Here is a 24,225-nt window from a genome sequence, read left to right as displayed (position 1 = left end):
GCGGATAATCCATCGCTTGTGATTGGTTAAATTGCTTACGTCGTTGCGTTACGTCCTAGTGGGAACTAAGCTTTAAGCCGCGAATCGTTTCGGCGTCGCTTGTTAATAATAGAAAATCGTATAAAGAATTGAACGGCCCGCAGCCTCCCGTTACGTGAAAACGGAACCATTTGAATAGTACCAAGTGCGCGGTCTGTCTAAACTGAAAACAATAGCGCAGTTTACTGATTGCATAGTGCGTTGACAGTAGTAACGGAGTAGAGTTGATGCTTGGCTACCAATCCAAGGGTCCTGAGTTCATGTCCGGTCATATTTCAGGATTTTTTCTCATGACAATTTGCAACTCCACTCCCAAAGACTTGTAATTATAAGTCTTTGGTTATGTAGAGAATCTTATGTATATGTTTGTCTTGTGAACGGGTTTGCCACCTTTGAGAGAGATAGTGAATGAATTCACTTGTGGTTATCCTTGGCAATTTTCCTAAAATATAATAAATAAATAATAATTATAACCTTAAACTTATTGGATTGGCTGTCCAATTGAGTGTAAAATAATACAAACCTAATATATTACCAGGCAACCATCAACACATTTCTGAATCGGCGATTGCATTATATATAAAGCCTATAATCATAACAAATTCCTTTTCGTCGTGTTAAGTCATTGACAACCTTTTTTTTCTACATTAAGAGATATCGTATTCCATTGTTTAATATTCATATGTTTTTCTTTTGGAAGAAATAAATGTTATTTAATTGACTACTGCCGATACTGGAGAGTATACCAATATCGACTTCATCCCTCGTTTTCCAGCTAAAATGCAATTTCTGCCGATTAGGCCTATACCAATTACATTTTCTATGATACTGAAGCAAGTTCCCGAATCGATAGTTTATCCAATACGACATATAAACTATAGGCCTACAGGCCGATTTACACAGACGAGCGGTAACGGTAATAAAAATATAGAATCTATGTTATTCATTATTTGGTGCGGGAGCGGTCGGGTGGTTTCCGCTCCTCGCGATAGATTCAGATTCTACACGTGTGACAAGCTACGCGGTTTTCCACTTACCGTTACCGCTTGCCTGTGTAAATTGGTCTTACAAACGCAAATACATCGATATCTCCCTTTCCATGCAATGCTATCTTAAAACAATAGGAATAACGATTTTATTAATATTTAACAATTTAAATTGTTACGTAATTCGCTAGGGTTAGAATATAGATAGAATGCTAACGAATTAATAAGGAATAACTTCTGGTGATTTATATCATCAAGATCGATATAAAAATAACTTTTATTTGAAAATATTGCTTTCATAATATGAACAAAATATCTTATTGCATGAAATACAACAAATATTAATTTATATTTTCATAGTATACGGTAATGGTTGATTATAGCAATCAATGAACTGTAGCAACTTATATATTATGTAAAATTATTAACTTTAAATATTTTTTAAAGAAATGTTTATTGTTATTAATACCGGTATCAAATCTTCTCTGTAGTCCCAGGGATTTTGACAAAAACATGAAGATCGTAATTTTAGATTGTAAAAACTAAATTCTAACACGAAAGCGGTACCGATACCGTTATGACTGATTAGTTTGCCCACCAGAACAATGCTGGAACCCCGGGACGATTTCTGGTCCAGAAAGACTCTTTTCTATCGTGAAATTTTAGAATAACATTCCTACATGCCACACAATAATACAAATAAAATAACACGTTGTTTCCCCATTCATTGAGATTTCTTCCTAGTTTGTGAATTTAATATAATTGTCAATAATATCATGCTGGGACAATTCAGTTCGTTTGCACACAAATCAATTTATCACATTTTGTAAGCTGTTTTACAATCTGAGTTATACGTGCTGGTGAAACTGGAATTCGGAATCGGCAAAACACACGAGGCAAACAGGAATTAGGTAAATTGGAATCGGCAAAACACACGCCGAAAACTTGGATTCAGCAAATTGGAATTAGGCACATATTATAATTTGTCCTAGAAACCATGTTTGTATTAGATACCAGCGTGCAAACTACTGTAAAATGCGTTAATAAAGTGTATAATAATAATCCAATAATTGTATTGTTTCTATGTCTTCTGTGTTTGACTAATTATTAACGATGATAAATCCTATGAATGAACAATCAGTCAATTCTGTTTTCTGATTGGCTAGTGAAATCTACATATTTATTAACGCGTTGCCAAGTTTTCATAACTTTGCAGAAACTACTCCGAGACTGTTTAGTTAATTGAAGAAATTCTTACTTCATCATGGATGCGATGTAAGTTTGTTTATAACTAATTCATTTACTTGTTCTCTATTCATTCTCTAACTGATGTCGCTTCCCTAGAATTTGTGGCGTTCATGTCAAAGTAGGTCTACTTAGTAATCTTTGGTGACCGAGAATGGACTCGAGACCTCGGACTTTTAATTCCAATGTTTGCCAATATAAATTGATTTTTTTTTTTCGGAAAGAGTTGCATGTATACGAGGCTATTATTATTATTAAATTGTGATTTACGTTTATAATAATCTGTCTCATACAATAATTGTTATGAAATAAAATAGTATTTAGGCCTACATTTTAATGAGTATAAAGGAAAACAAGTAAATAAATGTATGGAGCGGCTGTTCCAGAGAACACTACACAAAGTGCAAACGTTAAGCAACTCAAGAACAGATACATTTAGGCGTAACTTGTATTAACTATTACAAAGATAATAATTTGCCTTCTGGCATGGCTGATGTTTGGCCAAAAATGTTCATGGAGTTTGGCCTCTTTACTATTTGCTGCTACTGTGTATTTAAATATGTAGTACAAAAATCAATCAAGTAATTAAAAAGTTTTATAAATAGTTTACAAAATTTGTGCAAGATATTACTTGCCATTTCATAATTAACATGGGGCATAGATTCTGTCCTTACAATTTGGTATTCGTTATGGATTTCGAGATTGTCAAAAAAAAGTGCAAATTAATATTTTAGGTTGTTTTGAGTAGGATGCGGTTGTTAATTTGTAGGCTGATGACATTTTTTCGTCTGTGTGTGTGTATGTTTTGTGGATGTACTATCCGAATAAAGGAAGTTAATGAATTAATTACCATGAACGAATTTCCATTAAAAAATTTAATTAGATGAGTTCTAACTTTATCTACAGGAAAATATCCTTCATTGTGGCAACGCTTGCCAGTTGCATAGTTACAGGTAGGTCTTATTTATTGATTATCTAACATTTATAGGCCTATATGCCTATTAGGTTTATTATTGTATACAACAAATACTTTTCTATACATTTACACACCAGATTTTTGTTAGCTGTGAAGCTGTGAAGATTTCTGTTTTCTGTGTACAATACACTATCGAACTTTGGAGAACATTTCTTTTCGAGAGTTTAGTAGAGTTTCCAAGCAAAATTTTGCAAGATCCTTTATGGTCGATCCAAAAAGGATTCCCACTCTTCCAATACTGATTGAAAGCTAATTTACCCGCCATTATAACAATATTTCATTATTTAATTTTGTTTATCTTTATAAATTACATTTATTTTAATTAAATGTTTTTGTCTCGTCATATTGTATTTTTGTGAGGGTACCAAATGATGGATGAACCACCCTCGTAAAATATTGTTAAAATAAATAATATTGCATACTACTATTATATACTTCTTCACAGTGAACTGTATCAGCTGTTATGTCTGTGACAGTACAAGTTCTGCTAACTGTGGCGACCCGTTCAGCAATGAAGGTCTCACCACCACCAATTGCACCAGTTCCGCCACCAAATGCTTCGTAAGTATAGGTCTATAGTTAAATCAGGGAATTCGAGTTAACATGTTAAGCAATGTTTAAGTTAGTACAATAGAACCCTTCATTTGGGACGTCCCCATTTAATTCAGAATTTACACATTTAAAGGAATACAATATCGTATGACCAACTCTCAAAGAGATCCCTATAAATTGACCATTTTTGCAGGATCGCCAAGGTATCCTGCTTGGTTTATTAGGGCAAGCAACGCAAGTAATTAAATGATGATAACCATGATTCATCGATCTTAAAATAAAAAAATGCGGAGACTGAGGTTCATTCAAAACTGACTAATGTAATCTATTACAGAAATCCGAATCGTCACTCCTAGGTGTCGATTTTGTGAGCCGTGGATGCGGTGATTTAGGAACTGACTGTGTAGATGTGCTGGGTATTTCTACATGCCACTCGTCATGTGATGATGTTAACAACTGCAATGCGTCATCCATGATCACCGCAAGCAGCATCATTTTCATGGTTGTCTGCGCTATTGGTAAACTGATGTAGGCCTCACTTTCATCATGGACGCCGCGTACATTTTTATCCCCAAAAGAGTCTGTACTGTACAGCCTATTATTATATTAAGTTAAGGATTAAGGATATTTAGGCCCAAGTGAAAATATTTTCTACTTTTTATTAATATAGTTGTGTCAATTTAGGAGAAAGCCAAAATTTGGCCCACGACCAGGCTACATACACATAAAAACTCAGTTAAAAGTATGTGTTGTGTTTGTAAGGGGTCATCGTTTTGAGATTTTATCTACCGTTCCAATTATATTGTACATTCATTTTAACCTATTATTATTTTAAGTTATTAATTGTATTTTTGGATAGAGATAATTGAAATGTTCAGACCTTGAACAATGATTGCGACCTCTATAGTTTTAACATCTTAAGAAGCCAAACAACAATATATGTGTTGTAATTTTCATTCTACTGAAATTTAAAACGGAACGGAAGTTGGCCTATATTAATTATTAAATGGTTAATAGAAATATGATATTTTGTTTTGCTTTTAATTTGGTCTATATTTTACAAACTGGGTTAATTTATTTATTGTATTTATTCGAATAAACGACCAGGGGCGTATATGGAAGACAATTACACTGATAATCAAGGGGTGGTGAGAAGCACCAGTGGACAGATATAAGACTTTGTACATGTGGCGCATCACGGATCGTCCTAAACCGATCGATGATGATAATAAAGGCGTACGTTTATTGATTAAATTACAATCTTAGTTATAGTAAAAACTCACTTACCGTTGTGGCACATTCTCATGCATCGTGTAACTGTTTCGCATTGCAGCCGTTTCTACTGTTACTTTAGTGAATTTGCATACATAAGACGAGCACCTGTAATAATGTGACCAGACTATGAGGCGTCACAATCGCCAATTACAATGTATATAATATAATATACATTACAGTTGATTATAACAATCAACATCTTGATTTTGTATTAAAGGGTCTAAATAAATACACATAACGTATTAAAACTGTCATAATGAGATATACACTAAAGTAAAGAGGAATCTCCCTCTTTTCCTAGCAGGGGATAGTGCTGACCGTTCATGAATGTTATGTGTACTCTACATAAAAATAATACGAATGGGATCCAAGTCATAAACTCGGCCACTCACTCGAGTGAGTGGCCGAGCGGTTAAGACAGTGGAACCGTAATTACCTAGCCATAACATCGGCAGGGGTTCGAGGCTCACTCACTCCATGGTTCTGGTGGTAGAACGAGTCTTCTCGGATAAGGACTATAAACCGTAGGTCCAGTGTACACAACTAGCTCGTGTGCACTTTAAAGAACCTAGTACATCTTTCGAGACGAGTAGGGGGTTACCCCGGTGTATTAGTAGGCCTACATCACAGCCACTGATCACCAACTGGGCCCTCTGGGAGATCAGTCTTTGACTGAAGAGGTCACCCAGTATAAAAATGAACTAACAACAACAACAAGCACCCGCTTCATTTGGAACTATTGAACATTGTAAAGTGCATAGTTTTCTTTGTTTGTTTTATTGATTTTCCACACACAAATAATAAATACAACCACATGATAATATAATATTCGATAACTGAAATAACAAAATTAGGATAAAATGGTGTGGAGGAGGCCAAAATAAGTTTGTTAAACAAACTTTAAGGCATGGCCACCGGTTAAAATTAAAATAAGTATAATGGTGGTGGTTGAAAAAATATAGCAGATTACATACGTCACAGGCAGTCTGATTTAACAAAGAGTTTAATGAATTAAAGACATACTACTGCATCATTGAAACAAAAAAATATATTTACACCTGAATTAATGCATCGACAAGAAAATAAAACAACTAAACTGAAAGTATTATTGTTTAAAATGTAAAGTTACATACCGTAGAAAACAATATAACCAGCACAGTGCATAGACTTGGCCCTATAACTTCAAATTATTCTCGAACTGTATATTGATTTTAATTTTTGTAGTAAAGTTCTTCTGAGGCCCCAGACATTACATGTTTATGGTGATTCTGTTGCTTTTGGGGTCCCAGAACATGATGTCGGACAAATAAATGAAATGAAATGACCGGCCAGCAAAACGACGTCGGGTCTGTCATGTTGTATTTCATGACACTCCAATTAGGTTTCATATTACATCGGTAATCGAAAAGTGATTGCATTGATGTGAGTCAAATAGTAACTGGAACACATCCGAAATATTATTCGCATGTAAAACTAAATTCGTGTCCATGACGACTACAAATTAAGCTTTTGTTTGTTTTTGAATTTGATTGAGTAATTAAATTGCTTAATTAAGGCACTGGTTATTAAAAAAAAAATAATATTATATAATAATTGACACAAATTGGCGCACCTCATTTGGTGACATGTTGGAGTCAAGACAAGGTAACAATAATTGCAAAACGTAAGTTTCTGATGGTTTTTATTTAAAAAGTAGTGTATCTTTAGACAAGTTTACACTTTTCATTGTGACAACCGAAAATCTTTTCATTAGTAATTATTCTAACATTAGCCCCCTTTCTCTAATAGTTAAACCCCTACTCTATATCCTTTCACATCGAACTCCGCAGTGATTCTCCATGGAAACCCGGAGACCCCGAGTCGGAGAACATTCGCAACGACGACGACGATAAACTCCACGAGAATACGCCATTCACATAACCAAGACTTGCCCCAAGTCTGTAGTTATTATTTTATTTATGTTACTCCACCAGTCGGCGTTTTGATTTTTGTCGAAATTGTGAGTTCGGGTAGAATACGTATGAAACGCCATATGTGCTAAAACATTTTTTTTAATACTAATTTCGGCCTAGAACCTAGACTATCACATAAGACCTAGCAAAACCGGAGTTGTTCTAGTTGATGTGAAAGGGGTATAATAGTAATTCGACAAAAATCAAAACGCCGACTGGTGGAATAACATAAATAAAATAATAACTACAGACTTGGGGCATAAAAATAATTAAATATTTCTATCCGCTACAATTACTCTATGTTAGCACACCAAAACACTTTGATAAACTGGTTGAATATTCGTGCACAGAGCACAGCAATTTAATAGGGCCTGTTAGATTTATTATTTTACGTTATAGGCCTACTTTTAACATTATGAAAACGGTACTAAGGCTATTTTATTTTTGATCAGGTGTGAAAATGCAAAGAATACAGTACGTAGTGGGTTTCGTGTTGTGCCTTTGTACGACAGGTAAGAACACAATGTTTAGGTAGGTTTATCCATTAATCATTCAATGAACTATACTACACGATGGATTGAATTTAGTTACGTTTTTGCACTTAATGCCTTCCATACCTATCACCTATGAGCGGTGTGCCGCAAGTGTTCATAAATAAAGTATGAAGTACAGTAACCGACAAACATGGGTCGTGGTCATACAGCCGTTTAAGCCATTTTAAATGGCTTAAAGCTGCTAAACAAATGTCAATACACTTTAATAATGTGCATGCATAAGTTGATCAATAAACCGTATAAGCTGTAAAAGGCCAATTTACACAGACGAGCGGTAACGGTAAGCGGAAATTGTAAGCGAAAAACCGCGTGGCCTTTCCCATTTACACAGCGCGCGGAGTTCGCGCACGTAGTGGTGGAAAGTAGATGCGTGTAGGCCTCGAGGCTAATGCAGTCACTGCTGGCCTGGATGTGACTGACTGTCAGTAGGCCTAGCACACACAGACCTAAGTTTTATAGGGAATTGTTGCCTAATAACGTACTAAAATGTATATTTTCTTTTCACTGTCCTTATACGAACATTAGTCACGTCGTAGGTGTTTGTATTTCTGAATAAAAAGAAGTTGCAAACTAGGCTAGGCCTACTACGGCACTCGATTGTCGTCTTTCACTCGACGGACGCAAAAAAAAGTTGTTGATAGATGACGTCATATCAATCATGTCGTTGGTTGGCCAGAATCCATAAATACCGCGCGTTATTTTCACAAAATCAAATCTGTTTCGATCATCCTGAGCGGATTTTCGCTCAACCACTCGTTCGCTCCGCGTTCTGTGTAAATGGTCATAAGAAATAACATAGATTCTATTTTTGCGTTTTCCGCTCAACTTTACCGCTTACCGTTACCGCTCGTCTGTGTAAATTGGCCTTTATGAATGTCACGTATCTACAGTGCAACGAAAAATGACAGGAAAAGTAAATATGAATTTATTATTTCGACAGCAGCAGGCGAATGACTGAAGACGAATGTAGGCTTATTGATCAATATTTACCACCAATAGCCACTATCCGTCAACATTAATCGATCAATTTAATAAACAACTTATTACTATCCAAAATTATGCCAATATTGATTATCATTTTTGGGGAACATGCCACTGAATCCCTGAAGTTTTAATACCACTTCGTTACCAACATACGTTGACTGTATAACAACAATGTTTTGTGTTATTAGCGACACACAATACAATCTAATATACACCATACGACCTTATTGTTATATGTATCATGCCTGCATGCCTATTCATAAACATTGCAATTTAGGCATACTGATAAAATTAAAAGCAATAACTGTGTACTATGTTAATCTAATGGCAGGTATATTGTGTATTACAAGTACTTAATAAAGTTAGACATGTATCTAGTAGACTTGCAATAGTCTGCCAGATAGAATCTAGTGACAGCTACGGAATCGAGTGGTATACTTTGAGAAAAGGGCTTATCTACGAAAAGCTAGTTTTTAGTAATTGATTACTAATTCGAACCCGGGTAATCGAGCGATATTTCATTTAATGATTATTCTTATTATATTTCTCAATAGGTAATTGTTTAAGCTGCTACTTTTGCACATCTCTCGAGACTCCAAACTGTGACGATCCATTTAACAGTATCGGAATCAAATCGGGCAATTGCTCAACGACAGGTTGTTATGTAAGAGACTTACTTTTACAAAATGAAATATATTAGCTTGAATTATTTTTTCATTTTTTTATCACTTCATTTTCCTCTGTAAAATCTTTCATCGGTCGGTTGATGGTTAGTGTTTTCATTACATGTCTACATTATTCACTATCAAACCTTTTTGCCAGATAAAAAAAAAGCAAATTGAAAAACATAATTATCAAGCAATTGGGAAATTAATTCTTTCAAACTTCAAATAACAAAATTAGTTGATCACGTCTACAGTAGCTTTCACTACACTAAAAAGAAATAAACATAACTATTGTAGTTTTAACATTTTCAACTAGCAAATATGGAAAGCCATTGCATGCTAGGAAATTGCGTGTTTATAAGATAAATATTGAGCCCTGTATTTTTTAAGATAACCGTATTAATGAATGTCACCAATGTAATACAAGAGGGAGCAGTCTTAATTTTCGAGTACCTACTTCTAAATAAGTTGCTCGTAGTCCGTTTATATATTCAGCAATTAAGAATTGGATTGCCCTGCCTGCTCATAATAATAAAACAAAGCAAATCTATTGAACATTTTAAAATAAAAGTAAAGGATTATCTTAGAATTAGAGCTTGTGATAGTGAATCAACGGTAAAGTAATATTTTTAAATGTACCAGTAGTTAAGTATGTTTTATGTATTGTAATTTTTTTTTCTGTTTTTGTCATTTCTAAATTTATTATTGAGGAGGACCCCATTCGAAATAATTCCCACATTGGGACTTTCATGGGCTATCCTGTGGCTCTGTATCTGTCTTTTATATTTTGTATCATAAACTGTGCATGTTTTTCTTTTAATGAGATGTAAATAAATCAACTCCATTCAATTCAACCTCTTTTTAAATTACATTTTTAATTTCCACAGAAAGCCGAAACAGATATTGCAGGCATTTCATACGTGGAACGTGGATGTAGCAGTACCGGTTCCGGTGATGATGACTGTATTGAAGTCGCTGGATATGACACCTGCTTTACTACCTGTGAGAAGGACGAATGTAATGCTGCTACAACTACAACCGTTAAAGGCGCTCTTCTACTTGTAACATACACAATCGCACATTGTATCATGGACTATAATCGAAAGCGTTGACTAATGCGCATGTGTATTTATTATTTTCATCCACTTTTGTGACGTAAAAAAGAATGCACCAACCAATCAGACATTTTTCGATTCGCGCGAATATCGTAAACAGGGTATTAAAGGCTCCAACTTAATATTATCTGTGTTTACTTTACTTACTTTTGGTTTACTTGATGCCCACAGTGTTTGTATATAGATGTGTAAATATGTTCAGTTATTGATAACTCATGTGTTTAGAGTATTTTCGGTCTAATGTTTACTCTTCATATACTGAATAGACCTATTATATAGGTCTATATAATAAAACCAGTAAATGTTTGCCCATGTGTACTATTCAATGAATGATCCCTTACGTCAACAGACGTACACAATTTTACCAGGCCTATGTAACAATCAGGTTTTTACTATCAGCTTCGGCTTACTGGGTTCCGTTTTTCATCCGGTTCTTTCTTCTTGCAACATTTTAAAATGCTATAGTTGCAGACGACAATTTCCTCTAAAGTCGGCCAGTATGACCGGTACCCCTCCCATCTATGAGGTGTTCATAATTTGGCGTCCGTTACATAGTAGTTGGTATTTTTTTTCTCTATTGTATAAGGTATTATACAGTTTTATTAACATCATAACCGTCATGTTATTAGAATCATAACGATTCGATTATTTTGTTGTATCAAAGCAATCTAGCCTTGTATACTCAAGAAAAAAGAAAGAGGAGGTTCTCCATACCAAAACATTCAAGTAGGCTAATGCATGCAGAAGATAAATTACAAAAAGAGTTAAATATGTTGGTTAACTTATGTGCCCTTCTAACAATTTGTGTCTACTATGAGACGCCGCCTCGGACAGTTCGTGCTTAATATGGGACGCACTTGGAGCAAGAGTCAATGGTCTACAAAAATTGTTTTTTATACCAACGCAGGAAACTCAAGGATGGTAGCACACACACTGTATAACTTTTAGTTAAATTAAAATCAGGCCGGATTATGATTTTTATTATTATCAATTACGTAGTACGATAAGACACCATACGTGACTTTACACTTGTATTAGTGGATATTTAATTACTTCATATATTTATTCATAATTATGTAGGACCTATGTGTATTCATTTTACTGGAATATTCGCTAAAAGGGAATGAAGTCTACAAAGATGAATACAAAGTGATAACCCAATACAGAAATGTAATTTAATCATGCTTACGGTACGAAAAAAAAAAAACTGTAAATACAATTAAATCTTTAAAAAAAACAATCTCGACAAACGAAGATGCACATAAGCTGGACGCGCGCGTTCAAACAATGATAATAATGATAGCATATTTTGCACGCGCGCACGAAAACACCAAGGTGCCATTGCAATATAATGAGAAGAAAATGATTAAGTGTAATCGATTCTTTAGGATATGTTCTGTTTTTTTCAAGATCATCATGGCAACGCTTGAAAGGCGATACGTTACTCTAGGCATGCATAAATACAAACAATAAACCTCTGAATGATTTAGTTTTCTGCTTCATTTACCTTGTAGAGATATTCATTTAGGAAACAAAATATCGTTAGAAATAGCTCTGATTGGCCAATAATAATGTTCTATTTGAGCTGTTGCTGGGCATTCCAAACAAATAGCAAAGATTTAACATTTTCTGCCATTTAAAAAATTGAGAAGAGCCGCAGTATAGCGTCAATAACGTAAGTATTTTCGCAATTATTTAATTATATATTTTATTCATTTTTTTCTCCTCACAGAAAAGGGAAATTTAAGCAGGGCAAAAAAAAAATTATTACTAGATTTTAGAAACTGAATGATCCTTTACACCATACTCTTTCAAATGTCAATAATATCGGACTGAGGCGTGTAGCGGGGTCTGCCTCTCTGTGAAACTACAGAAGATTAGGCTTAAAGTGCAATGAAATTGTGTCAAAATGAGACTGCAGTAGGCAATGGTACATTGAATACAAACTTATTTTGTTTGTAAACAAATCAGGATTATGTTTTTACTTTATATACAATTGTTATATCTATACACAATAAATTATATAGGCACATATATAATTTTGAAGAAAAGAATATCGGATAAAAGGAATATATTTGAGCATCGCATCGCTAGGAGAAATGTGATCGTATAACTTACTCACAATGGTTACTGTATCATATTTTTAATTGATTATATCAAGCTTAATTAAAGGCAGCCTAATGTTAAAAACAATAAACTTGCTATAGATGAGATGTTTTCGTTTTCGCACCGCTCTTTCAAGCTTGGTTCCCAATAGAGACGCACCACAACGACGTAACGGAACGAAGTGAGTTGACCAATAACAAGTGATGGATTATTCGAACTGTCGCTTGTCATTGGTCAACACGCTTGCGTTGAGTCCTATAGTGGGAACCAAGCTTTAGGCAGTTATATTCAAGAGAATATTAGGACCATGCGGTAGCTTTTAGTTTACTACGGCTGAAAAAATGGGTATTTGGGAACTCGGATTGGGCATGCGCACACCCCACAGTACGTCTGGGAACTAAGACAATGAAAACATTTGCTGATAAATAGTGAAATGCATAGGCCTATAGACGGTAATTATTGTGCAATGGGCGGTGACTTTTGTAAGAAATATTTCTTGTTTAAGGTTGGAATTTCGAAGCTTGGCTTCAAATTGGATGCAACGTAACATAGGCGCAATGAGTGGGAATTCCAAGCTTTATGACGCGATGATGTTTCCCCAATGACGTTAAAATTGATCACATCTTCTCGCATCAATCTTTAACCATAATACTGTACACAAAAAATAATGTACGGTTCTAGGCAGTTTTGTGTCCGAAAAAATTAAAAAAAAAAAAAAAAAAAAAAAAAAAATTTTATGTAATTTTAAAATTACGTTTAGGTTTATATACCTTTTCCCTTACTCACAGAAATCAAGCATATATACTTTTTTAGTTTAAAATAAATAAGTCTCTTTTTTTTAGGTTCATCATGGGTCATCAAATGTGGTTGGTACTAGCAATACTTACTACTGTTATTACAACAGGTAAATTGTTTTTAAATTTTATTTTATAGTGTGTTTTATAGTATATTAACTACACACTTTCTAATGCAGCAAATTTATTTTTATATATTAAATTTCCATATACACTACATAGAAAAAAAACCCAAACAAATATAAAAGGCAAGGAAAGACCAAACAGGTGCTAAACTATATGCTAGTTGGTAAACCTAGAACAGAGGACAAAAGAAAAAAAACAAATTATTCGACAATAACAATTTCATCACAATTGTAAAGATATTAATCTCCATTTTAATTTTATATTATATATTCTAGGTTCTAGACTGTAATGAAACTTAAATTTGGGTAAAAAGATATAATTTGGCACACATGGCGCTTCATACGTAAAATACGAAATATTTTGGTGGACTAAACATAAGCAAAAGACAATAAATACAGACTTGGGGAAAGTCTAATTGATTAGTTACAAAGCATTATGTATATAGAAAAAAAGAAAATATTCAAAAAGAGGATGGGAAATAGAAAGAGCAATATTGATATATACCGGTATACAATATTCATAAACAGAACAGGAATTGATTGTTGGGATAGGATGTTTGGGACATAAAAGTACGAACTAGTAAAAAGCATCGCAATTTTTTAATTTTCAGGCAGTTACGCCCTGACATGTTATTCATGTACCAGTGTCACAGAGAGTAAATGTGGTGACCCTTTTGACAGTGCCCAGATCACAACGGTCAACTGCACAAGTTCATGTTACGTAAGTTACAATCAATAATTTTCTATTGTCACTCCTACAATGATCGTGTCATATGAAGAAGGGGAGTCTCCTTCCTACCACCGATACCGAATAACATAAATTATTATGACTAGCAGTTAATTAATTAATTAATTAATTTGTGATAGGTATTTTAAGAAATTGGTCTAAAAAATACATTTTTTTTCGCCAAAAAAAAAGGATCGTCCTAACATTAGTCGAATGAAAAAGGTACCCCATCTCTCAAACGTCGCTCGCGTGTGACGACAATATCATAGGTTAAAATTGGTTCCCACGTGGACGCAACGACGTAGGCCCAACGCAAGTAAGCTGACCAATCACACGAGACAGTGCGGATGGTCCATCGCGCCGTGATTGGTCAAATTAATGGCGGCGCCTTTACTCCTTTGCGTTGCGTCCAACAAGGAGAATCAATGTACGGTCTTTTGTGTGACGCACAATTTGACTTAATTTGCATATTTCCACCTGTGGTTATGTTTAAATACGACGGAATGTATTTGTAAAAGGTGGTTAGTTCCGGCCAGGCCGCTGTATGCAAGAGTCAAATAAAAGTGAATGGTACCAAATATATTGTAAGCAACAATATGTAAGATATATTTCATTTTTCTTTTAGAAAAGTGAGTCAAAAGCAAATGACGTTGAGGCAGTAATTCGTGGATGTGGAGTTTTCACGACCCAATGTGCTGAATCTGGTGGCGTCGAATTATGTTACACCGTTTGCACTACCGATGAATGTAATGGCTCAATGCAAACAGCCGTAGGCAGCGCCCTCTTCATCGTTGCGTCTGGACTCATCTCTCTGATCATGTTGTAAACAGAGCTAAAGATAAATATTTATCATTACATCTGCTTTTAGATAATATAATATATAAATAGTGAGAATATATCTCATAAATTGTAATTTTTAAGACTATAAAGAATTGTATCGTAAGTGAAGCAATCGTAAATTAGGATGGAATTTATACCAGAATTGACTGTAAATGTGGTGTGGTGGCATACATTTTAGAAGATATTTTAAAAGTTGGTAAATTATAACGTAATATAAATCAAATTTTGTTAATATAATAATTATTTACTTTTCCATGCAAACCTTCAAAGATTATCTACATCAAAATAATGTGCAACCAATCGAAACCGAGTTGATTCGCTCGAACAAGTTCGCCAGTGGCTGTTAGTTTTATACATAGGAAATTTTTTTTTTAGCATAGAAATAACACGTCCAGTGTTTTTTTGTACTTGGTTATTTAGAAAAAAATATATTTATTGTGGTGTTTGTTGATATAAGTTGTAGATTTAAAATAAATTACGTTTAATCTAGAGTGTTTGTACGTTGACTATAATAATACGTCTACCGTAATGTGTTTCAAAATACAACATTTCGACATTGACGCGTACACACAAATTCACAGTGATTGTATAAGAGTGACGGCTTCCCTACCAAGTCAAAAGTCAATTCACATGATTGGTATCATTATAAAATGAAGGTTCATGAGTTACATTGGGACAATATTATTATGAAATAAAACATAATCAAATAGGCCTATCTAAGGAGCGGAGATGAGTTTTAAAGTTATAATAGAACACTCACTCTTTCAACGAACAGATTCACAACAACCCAATTCTAGTTTATTTATCCAGTATCCATGAATATTAGTAATAATATAGGTAATACAACTTCACATTATGTTTATTATGTATCGCCTGTATCATCCAAACCCTAACCTAACTTTACATGATAGAAGCATCATGTGATACAAATAAGATGCTGTATTAGAAAATATTTCTATGATTACAGGAAAAATATTGCAGTATGTGTGAATACAGCACTGAACAAAAATATACTGTTCGAAAGAAAACTTTTCTTCAATTTCATGCATATACACGAAATCGCCCGCTTCCATCTTGAATCTGATAAAAGAAAAAAAAGGCGGCACTCGGAATTACCAATGTGACAATAAACTAACATGATTATAAAAAGCGATATAAAATGTCCCGTAATAAAATACCTCTTGCTTAAAACAAGCAAATAAAAATATATTGCACACCTTTGAACACTCGTGCCGTACATTGAAATGTATAGGACCCTTTAAACAATACAGATGCAAATCTCAAATATTGAACCATAAAAGTCTGTAGAAGCGTTCAAACAAAATAAAAAGTTCCTAGAAACAGTCTTTACTATAACTTCGTCAGAACCGCACCTAACACGGTAAGTTCTAGGACTTGTTAGTTAAAATTAACTGAACTCTGCTACATCGTAACTTTAAGAAAGTTTGTGATCAACATAATCATAGGCTACTACTATAGACAAAGTGGTGTAAATTTCATTCCACCTAAAACAATAATTAATTACGGTTCCTGCTATAAGAGAATGGAACAAACTATCAAGTGTTATTAAAAACACTGACAATATCAATTTATTTAATTTAGGAAATTGAGAACCATTTATTTACGCAACGAAATCTTATGGAAAATTAACTTAAAACCAATTTGTCAAAACCTCAACGAAAACAAATCCTACTCTTTCTTTTCACAGGTTTAATAAAATAACAGAATACAATAATAGTTTTTATTTCAGGGAAAACAATGGGGTTTCAACTTTTGTCTGTGGTGGTAATAATAAGTTTCCTTGCTACACGGGGTAAGTCTTGGTACCAATCATTCATTCAATCAATCAATCAATCAATCAATCAACAAACCAGCCAATCTTTTGTAAATATGTAGTACTGTAATATAGTTTGTATGATGTTCAAAATTATGTACGCAGGCAGTGTGTTTTTTTATATTAAACTTTTTAGTTAAATTGTTGTTAGACCGCAACGCGCAGATTGTGAGGGAAGTGTCGAAATAAAAAATGAAATTTTAATTAAGAGAATTGAACTAATTTTCTTCACGATAAAAAAAATTAATAAGTTACTGAGTTAAACAGTTTTTTAAATAGGTATGCATTGTAACAAAAACAACAAAAATATACGTTATTTCTTGAACCTTCTATGTCACTTGAAATATCTAAAGCCACATCATTGTAATCGTCACCATGATATCCAAAAAATAAGTATATGTTTGGTTTATTCGACTATACTTCTCTCAAACTAGAAATAATTTTTGTTCTAGGCAACTGCATCCGTTGTTATGCGTGTCATCCATATCAGAGTGGATGTAATGAACCATTTGACAGTGCGGAGATTGACAGTGTGACATGCTCGGATACATATATTTCTTATTACATCTCCGAAGCTGATTTCAATGATGATGCATGTTTTGTAAGTATTATCTACACTTTTAATATTTCAAAAAAGTAACTGTCTCTTTAATTAACGAGTAGGTAATCGAAATTATAGAATTTGGGCAAACTCACCCACACACATACGTATCCGTGTTACTAACACATACGAATAAGTTTGAATTTATAGCTTTTTTCATTTGGGCAAAATCATTGTACCTTTAGGAGGTAGACTTAGCCTAGGCTTAACCAACATTTTTTACATGTTTTGTCGTTTTCCTGAAACATTTTATACTAAAACTTTTCTTGAATAATTTAAGTTTTGTTTAACAATTTCACAGAATAAATCTAACGTGTGAAATGCATTGCGCACTTTGAACCGCAGCATACGGTGAATGTGTGACGTAGGTACGCGAGTTTTAACCTACCCACCCGTCCTATACGGATACAGAGGTTGACCAAACCGCCTTTAGGTTTAGTTACAACCAATAATTGTCTATTGCCACTCCCACAAGGATCGTGTCATTTGAAGGGGATTCCCCTGCCTACCACCGATACCGAATAACATAAATTGTTATGACTAGCAGTTAATTAATTAATTCGTGATAGGTTTTTTAAGAAATTAGTCTAAAAAATACATTTTTTTTCGCAAAAAAGAATTTTACCCTACCCACCCGTCCTATACGGATACAGAGGTTGACCAAACCGCCTTTAGGTTTAGTGGTTGGTGATATATCTTGGTGAAAGCAAATGAACCTGATTGTTTTTTCTTTAGAAAGCAACACAGACCGTCGCTGGTATCACTTCTGTTATTCGTGGATGTGGGGATGTTGGAAACCAATGTGAAACAATTAGTGGGGTAGAATACTGCTACTACACTTGTAGAACAGACGAATGCAACGGAGCGACATTTATCACCAGCAGCGTAGTCCTCTTGATGACGTCAGCACTTACTTACCTTATCATACGCTAACTATAATATAGTTTATATTAGTTTAAATCGAAAAATTATGTTTGATAATATTATGCAGACGACCTACAATTAGGGAAGTGTATTAAAATCTGATTGTATAGAAAACAACATGGAACAGTCTATGTAGTACAGTATTTAGGAATATTAGTCTATTACTGTATGTTGGCACACATGACGTTTTTATACGTATAATACGTTTTTTTTTTCTTTCGTTTTTATTTGTGGCACTTGTAAATGCATTACGTATAATCTAGAATGTTTGTACGTTAACACGTCTACAAAATAATGTAATTAGAATAGATAAAAAGAATAAATATTAATAATATATATGAACAAAGTAACAGATTACAGAACTTTTATTGTCAAAATGATACAGTAATAATAACTTACCAAATAAAAAATCTTTTTTTTTTGTAGATGATTGGATCATTATTATAAAAATAATGAAGGTTCATGAGTTAGGCCTACATGGAGAGAATATTATCATGTGTTAAAATATAATGTGTACTAAATGTATAAGAGTGGAGATGAGTTTAATGGAACAGTCAATCAAAGAATGAACATTCTTTCTTTCCATTCAACTAATACAAAACATTCACAAACTGTTTTAAAACAAATAATTTTTAAATTAATCATTTATGTCGGTAATCAGAACAATAATATACCTCTTCCATCCAGAACAAATTATTTCGCTTCTATCTTCAATCTCTGTCAAAGGCAAAAATGCTCGAAATTAAAAAAGCATGTGGCAATCAATTGGGATGGTTGTAAAAATTAATATTTTCAAAATATTTTGGCATGAATAGACGACCCTTGACCTCTTCTATCATTCCCACGCCCTCTACGGCAATAAGTATATAATAGGTTGAATTAGGAACTAGGAAGTAAACAACTTCAGGTACATACATATTGAGTCATAAAATTAAAAAGTCTCAGCACGTCAGAACAACTAATAACAGTAAGTTCTATGACTTTTATATCTTAAAGACAAATGCGGTTGTGTAATAGGCATATTATAATTAATTATGGTAAAATACTATTACTGATTAGCCTTTTCTTTTAATATTCAAACTATAGATTTTAAAACATTCATTTTTAAACTTAACATTAACGACGTATTAAATTAATAAATTAAGAATATCAATACGATTTGAGTAAAATATCTACTAATAAAAAAAAACCCCAAAACACCCACCCACCTACCCTTTTTATTGCACAGGTTTAATAAAATTGAATACTGCAGTAATTGTTAGTAAAGGGATGACAATGAGGTTTCAACTTTTGTCCTTGGTGGTAATAGTAAGTCTTGCTGCAAGAGGTAAGTTATTACTTTTTTTATTTGGTATGTAGTGTACAGAAAGCAAATTTCTGATTTTATATTGGACAAATAAATGATGTGGAAGCAGCACATTCATTCATTTCATTTAGTTCAGTCAAACACAATATTACATAAATTGTAGGTTTGTTCACCTTAAAATAAAACAATGATAAAATACAGAAATACAATTACAATAAAAAGAAATTCCAGGTTAAAAGTTTGTTAAAATGGTTAAAAATTGGTTTAAATTGTTTAAAACCCCCGAAAGGTAAAAGTTAAAAACAAACTACCATCTGTGTACTGTCTGTATTTATTTATTTATTTGATTATCTAAAAAAATACACGCAACGTGTTGATTTGGGAGGCCAATGAGTGAATTAAATCGGTTATTTGTCGTCCACTCACTCAAAATATTCAATACCTGCTATAAAACTCATAAAATGTTTTATTATTTAATCCGAACTACTCTTTGTTTCAGGCAACTGCATCCGTTGTTATTCGTGTGGTTCATTGGAGAAAGGATGCGATGATCCATTTGACAGTTCAGTGGTCGGCAGCGTGGAATGCACCACCTACAACACATCATCTTATTACGGGACCGAATATGAAGCATGTTATGTAAGTAATATCTGGTCTACCTCAACAGAAACAATAACAACTAAAGGTTTATAAATTTTTATTGGAACAATTATAATCATACCGTACAGCAGCAATGAAAATAAAACATTTTTCTCCAATAATAACAAATGATATAAGTAATTGTTGTGAAAGTAAATTTTATAACGCAAATGCAACGACGTAGGCGCAACGCGAGCGAGTTGCCCAATTTAGAAACAACGCCACCTGTACAAATTAAAATATATTAGATTTCTGCTACTACAGTTGTCGGACGGACTACTGAAACGGAGCATGGATGTATAATACCTCCGTGAACGGAGCGACATTCATCACCAGCAGCGTGGTACTCTTGATGACGTACTTTATCATATTTTAATAAGCTAAAAACACTAATCTTATCAAGGAATAATACGATTTTTATACTCTTTCCTGGTCTTATTATACTTATAGTTTCTATACACGATTTAGCTTAATATTCCAGCATATTGACACACATGGCGTGTCATACCTAAACTCGAGACATACAGGTCAAACAAATCAAAGCGTCCGCTGGTGGGGCTACGTAAACAAAAATGCAACATTTTGATTGTGAATAAATGAGCATGAGTGATTTTTTATCAAAAATTAATTAGATTATAAATTATTACCGACAAACATTCGATAGTCTACAACAACACAACAACCGATCAGAACGATTTCAAAATTGCACTGTTTCGATAAAAACGTTTTTGTGTCAACAATGGAACAATGCATAGTGTTTACATAATAGTTTCTATAAATATGTAGTAGTACAGATTTTACCACTGTTTTACATTAATTAATATGCAAGAAACGATACTGAAAATACTATTTTTATTCTTCTTTTAATACCGAGTCTTCAGTACGAGACTGTTCCCAGGACCTTGGATCAGCCCCTTTTGGAATATCTGAGAGTAGGCCTAGTAATTAATTTACCGTGCATTTGGAGACGCATTTGTTTTCCGTGCCTGATTATTTATCGACGTGACCAGTTAAATATAATATTTTAGGAAAATATACAAGTCGACATTACAACTACATTATAAAAGGTTCACATTATTATTATCTACACCAGCTGCTCAGGACGCTATTAACATACAAATATTCGGAATAAAATAAAAAAATACTAAAAATAATTGTTTTTTATTTTTATATCCAATTTGAAATGTTTTCGTTCACAATAATTTGTTAGTACAAACCGTTTACAGTATTTATGTTTCATAACGGTTTTACTGCTTATTATCCATGAAAGTACATTGTAAAGTTTTTGGTTCCCAATTGAATGCAACTTAATGACGTAAGCACAACGGCAAACGAGTTAACCAATCACAGCAGCGACAGTAGTTCAGACGATCCATCGCGTTGTGAATACGTCCTAGTGGGAACCAAGCTTTACCGTAACTCTTTATATTGTTTCCAAATCATAATGATCGAGCCGTTTTGGTTTCTTCTAAAATTCAGTTTGCTGTATCCAACTACTCACTATACAACTATCTATTGCTCTATCTACACTATCAAACTCATGTGCCTAATGTGATGTGCCCAAATATGGTAGTTATACTATATATGGTAGTGGTATGACATCCACATGTCCATATATGGGCACATCACATTTTTTTGTCACATCAAGTTTGATAGTGTAGACAGAGCTTTAGACAAGATAGTTGTAGACTAAAGTAGGCCTATGCTAATGTACTATAGAACTCTTCCCCGAGTTACGTATGGTTTCAAATTATTTACATAATTATATAATATGTGGCGCCATCGTGGCAAACTGTAATAGAGGAATAATATAGTTTCTGAACTTAACTGTATAACTTAACTTGCTCAAACTATAACCCATATGCATACGTATCCTTGTTAATAACACACACGAATAAGTTTGAATTTATAGCTTTTTTCATTTTGGCAAAATCATTGTACCTTTAGGGGGTAGACTTAGCCTAGGCTTAACCAACATTTTTCACTTTTTTGTCGTTTTCCTGAAACATTTTATACTAAAACTTTTCTAATTTTAAGTTTAAGTTTTGCTGGTAAAATGTGATCTGTGCCACGTTTAACAATTTCAAAGAATAAATCTAACGTTTGAAATGCATTGCGCACTTTGAACCGTAGCATACGGTGAATGTGTGACGTAGGTAGTACGCGAGTTTTACCCTACCCACCCGTCCTATACGGATACAGAGGTTTGGTGGTTGGTGATATATCTTGGTAAAAGCGAATGAACATTGTTTTTTTTAATTGTTTTTTCTTTAGAAAGCAAAACTGACCATCGCTGGTATCACTTCTGTTATTCGTGGATGTGGGGACGTAGACGTTGGAAACCAATGTGAAACATATAGTGGGGTAGAATACTGCTACTACACTTGTAGAACAGACGAATGCAACGGAGCGACATTTATCACCAGCAGCGTAGTCCTCTTGATGACGTCAGCACTTACTTACCTTATCATACGCTAACTATAGTTTATATTAGTTTAAATCGAAAAATTATGTTTGATAATACTGTACTGTATTATGCAGACGACCTACAATTAGGGAAGTGTATTAAAATCTGATTGTATAGAAAACAACATGGAACAGTCTATGTAGTACAATATTTAGGAATATTAGTCTATTACTGTATGTTCTAGATAGCGATTCGACTTAATATTGGTAAAAAGATAAATATGTTGGCACACATGACGTTTTTATACGCATAATACATTTTTTTTCTTTAGTTTTTATTCGTGGCGCTTGTAAATGTATTACGTATAATCTAGAATGTTTCTACGTTAACACGTCTACAACATAATGTAATTTCGTCACAAAGAATAAATATTAATAATATATATGAACAAAGTAACAGATTACAGAACTTTTATTGTCAAAATGATACAGTAGTAATAACCTACCAAATAAAAAAAATCTTCTTTTTGTAGATGGTTGGATCATTATTATAAATTTGAGCATCACACCTCTGTCACTCATCCCGATGATATGCAAATTAGCTTAAATATGCAAATTAGGGTGAAATTACAGGGTTACCATATCTCAAAAACTACTAGTCCAAGAGAGTTGATTTTGTCACTGTTTTATTCAAAATGTATATATTTATATTTACTCTAATGAAACATTTTACGAAAAAATGACCGGAAGTCTGCATACACAATGGGACTAAAATGTCTGTAGAGACTTTATTTCGCCCTCAAATGTCCCAGACATAGGTTCCTAATAGCCAGCATAGAACCACTTTGTAATTCACAAAACCACACCTTTGTCACACACCTTGAAAGTATGCAAATTAGTAGTACAATTTAAATAAAATATGCAAATAAGGGGGTGAAATTACAGTTGTCCTATATCTCGAAAACCACTAATGCTAGAGAGTTGATTTTTTCACAGCCGTATTCAGAATGTACATATTTCAATTTGCTCCAATGAAACATTTTACAAAAAATTGATCGGAAGTATGACATTTGACCCTCGACCCCATTTCTCAATACCGTATTGCATATACAGTATAATGAAACTAAAATGTCTGTAGAGACTTTGTTTTGCCCTCAAATGACTCGGTTACAGGTTTCTTTTTGCTAGATTGACTAGCCTAAATATATACTAAATAGTCAATCAAAGAATGAACATTCTTTCTTTCCATTCAACCAATACAAAACATTCACGAACAAACTGTTTTAAAACAAATAATTATTAAATCATTTATTTCGGTCATCAGAACAATAATATACTTCTTCCATCCAGAACAAATTATTTCTTCTAAAATTCAGATTGCTGTTTGTATTAATTCCAACTACCCACTATATACTTTAGAGTATACATCTATCCTCTGAAGCTCTATCTACATACATGTCCATAATAATTATATGGGCACATCACATTTTGTTGTCACATCAAGTTTGATAGTGTAGACAGAGCTAGAGATAAGATAGTTGTAGACTCTAAAGTATACTGGTAATGTACTATAGAAACCT

General features: G+C 33.5%; 4 protein-coding genes across 4 annotated transcripts; all 4 read left to right on the top strand.

The window, feature by feature from the left end:
• Positions 1–2,221: 2,221 nt before the first annotated feature.
• Positions 2,222–4,830, top strand: LOC140057797 (uncharacterized). Its single transcript, XM_072103538.1, has 4 exons — positions 2,222–2,300; positions 3,177–3,223; positions 3,692–3,807; positions 4,133–4,830. Exons 1-4 carry the CDS (start codon positions 2,290–2,292, stop codon positions 4,328–4,330), a joined length of 372 nt encoding a protein of 123 aa, XP_071959639.1. The 5' UTR covers positions 2,222–2,289; the 3' UTR covers positions 4,331–4,830.
• Positions 4,831–6,706: 1,876 nt separating this feature from the next.
• LOC140057796 (uncharacterized) lies at positions 6,707–10,465 on the top strand. The gene is made up of 4 exons (XM_072103537.1): positions 6,707–6,736; positions 7,478–7,537; positions 9,118–9,227; positions 10,116–10,465. The coding sequence occupies exons 2-4, from the start codon at positions 7,486–7,488 to the stop codon at positions 10,338–10,340; spliced, it is 387 nt and encodes a 128-aa protein (XP_071959638.1). The 5' UTR covers positions 6,707–6,736; positions 7,478–7,485; the 3' UTR covers positions 10,341–10,465.
• A 1,414-nt stretch (positions 10,466–11,879) lies between these two features.
• On the top strand, positions 11,880–15,408 carry LOC140057799 (uncharacterized). Its single transcript, XM_072103541.1, has 4 exons — positions 11,880–12,018; positions 13,292–13,353; positions 13,980–14,089; positions 14,721–15,408. Exons 2-4 carry the CDS (start codon positions 13,299–13,301, stop codon positions 14,919–14,921), a joined length of 366 nt encoding a protein of 121 aa, XP_071959642.1. The 5' UTR covers positions 11,880–12,018; positions 13,292–13,298; the 3' UTR covers positions 14,922–15,408.
• Positions 15,409–19,211: 3,803 nt separating this feature from the next.
• On the top strand, positions 19,212–22,929 carry LOC140057795 (uncharacterized). Its single transcript, XM_072103536.1, has 4 exons — positions 19,212–19,261; positions 19,523–19,621; positions 20,100–20,239; positions 22,514–22,929. The coding sequence occupies exons 2-4, from the start codon at positions 19,564–19,566 to the stop codon at positions 22,715–22,717; spliced, it is 402 nt and encodes a 133-aa protein (XP_071959637.1). The 5' UTR covers positions 19,212–19,261; positions 19,523–19,563; the 3' UTR covers positions 22,718–22,929.
• Positions 22,930–24,225: the final 1,296 nt, after the last annotated feature.

This window comes from Antedon mediterranea, chromosome 8, assembly GCF_964355755.1.
Source record: "Antedon mediterranea chromosome 8, ecAntMedi1.1, whole genome shotgun sequence".
Taxonomy (NCBI): domain Eukaryota; kingdom Metazoa; phylum Echinodermata; class Crinoidea; order Comatulida; family Antedonidae; genus Antedon; species Antedon mediterranea.
The sequence above is the reverse complement of the archived record's forward strand: the minus strand, read 5'-3'. Positions and strand labels throughout refer to the sequence as shown.